The sequence below is a fragment of the Habropoda laboriosa genome, unplaced genomic scaffold, assembly GCF_001263275.1.
Source record: "Habropoda laboriosa isolate 0110345459 unplaced genomic scaffold, ASM126327v1 scaffold578, whole genome shotgun sequence".
In the NCBI taxonomy this organism is placed as follows: domain Eukaryota; kingdom Metazoa; phylum Arthropoda; class Insecta; order Hymenoptera; family Apidae; genus Habropoda; species Habropoda laboriosa.
In genome coordinates, this window is record NW_017100941.1 from 1221520 (window position 1) to 1223059 (window position 1540).

General features: G+C 25.4%; 1 protein-coding gene across 1 annotated transcript in view; it reads right to left on the reverse strand.

The window, feature by feature from the left end:
* Positions 1-1403, reverse strand: part of LOC108577581 (AP-1 complex subunit sigma-2) — a 6215-nt gene extending 4812 nt beyond the window's left edge. Inside the window, exons 1-4 of the mRNA XM_017940764.1 lie at positions 1325-1403; positions 1050-1228; positions 827-935; positions 455-592 (exon numbers count right to left, since the gene is read on the reverse strand). Coding sequence (XP_017796253.1) covers positions 455-592; positions 827-935; positions 1050-1228; positions 1325-1327 — 429 coding nt within the window. The 5' untranslated portion in view covers positions 1328-1403. The remainder of the gene's footprint in view (positions 1-454; positions 593-826; positions 936-1049; positions 1229-1324) is intronic.
* Positions 1404-1540: the final 137 nt, after the last annotated feature.

Below are 1540 nucleotides of genomic sequence, written 5' to 3' on the forward strand. Positions count from 1 at the left end.
TATAATAATGTATTATTATCTATTATACTTAATGAAATAATTTAATATAAAAGACATTTTCATATCACCACATCATTTTACCCAGAATAAACAGGCTACAAACATGCCACACATATACATCATCCAAGAGGTTTTAATATTTTTTATATATACCTCTTGATCAGTATAGGATTTGATTATTTTTATAAGGATGTTACACACCAACTATTGATCATTAAGTATATTAAAGGAATCGTTTTAACAAACTTCTGTGTACTAATATATAGTAAATATGAGAGAAATACAATAAAAACAACAAAACATATTATGGACTTTCTTAAAATTGAAAGTCAATAATATGGTTATTTCCATATATTAAAACGATTCTGTGATATTACTAGAAAATAATAAAGAAAAATTATAGTATCAGTAAAAGGACAAGTTACAACTCAATAGGTACATCCCCATAACTAACCTCCTGTAGTAAATCCTGAGCAGCAATGGCTTTTAGAACATTCTTTTTGCTAGTCTCTTGAATTTCACCACCAACCAATAATTCGTCTAAGATGAAGTATGCTTTTTCAAAGTTGAAAATTATATCTAGTTCACAAACCTAATAACATATTAAAAATTAATAATAGAAAAATGCATTCTATGCAAATAAAAAAAAAAACGGACATCACTTTATTTACAAATTTGTATATTAAAGTGTATAATTGTACATATACAACCTATAATTATAAATTTTGAGTAAAATATGGTAAAAGTTCCAACAATTTAATTTTGCACTTAAATAAAACTTAATTATACTACATAATAACAAAGAAACAACTAAACTCATACTTACACTTCCAAAATATTTATCCAATAATTCAACATAGCGATGTATGATTTCTAGTGTCAATAATTCATTATCATGTTGTTCAATTGCACAACAGAAATATAAACTTGCATATCTGTGAAAGAAAATAATAGAAATATTAATCAAATACTATATACAAATAAAACAAAAGCTTTATTAAATAACAAAGAATCATTGTTAGTAAAAAAGTGGTGTAATAATACTATACCTTTTATAAACAACTTTAACATCCTTCCATTCTAAGAAACTTGACATTTTAGGCTTTCGTGCCAATATTGTAGTAATTAGTTCTCGCGTAATTTTTTTCTTTAACTTATCAGGATGAGCCACGTACCACTTTTGCAAACGCAATTTTCCTTGACGACTGAATAACAACATAAACTGCATCTAAAAGATTTAATTATTTTTATACATATAATTTTACCATTTCAAATACTATTAACTTAATTCTGGCCTCAAAACGAAGGTAGATTGAATAATTACCATTTTTAAGTAAATTTCTTTAATAAAATAACTAAGAAACTAATCACAATACTTTTCGACAGATCACAATAGAAAAAGTATACTCGAATTTTGGTTATGTATAATCCATAAAATTTGGTCACAGATTTTCAATAGGTGGCGCTGACGTAAACGGAAGACATTACGTTATGTACTACCGCAATATTTAAATATTTTAATATAATACATTTTACAAAC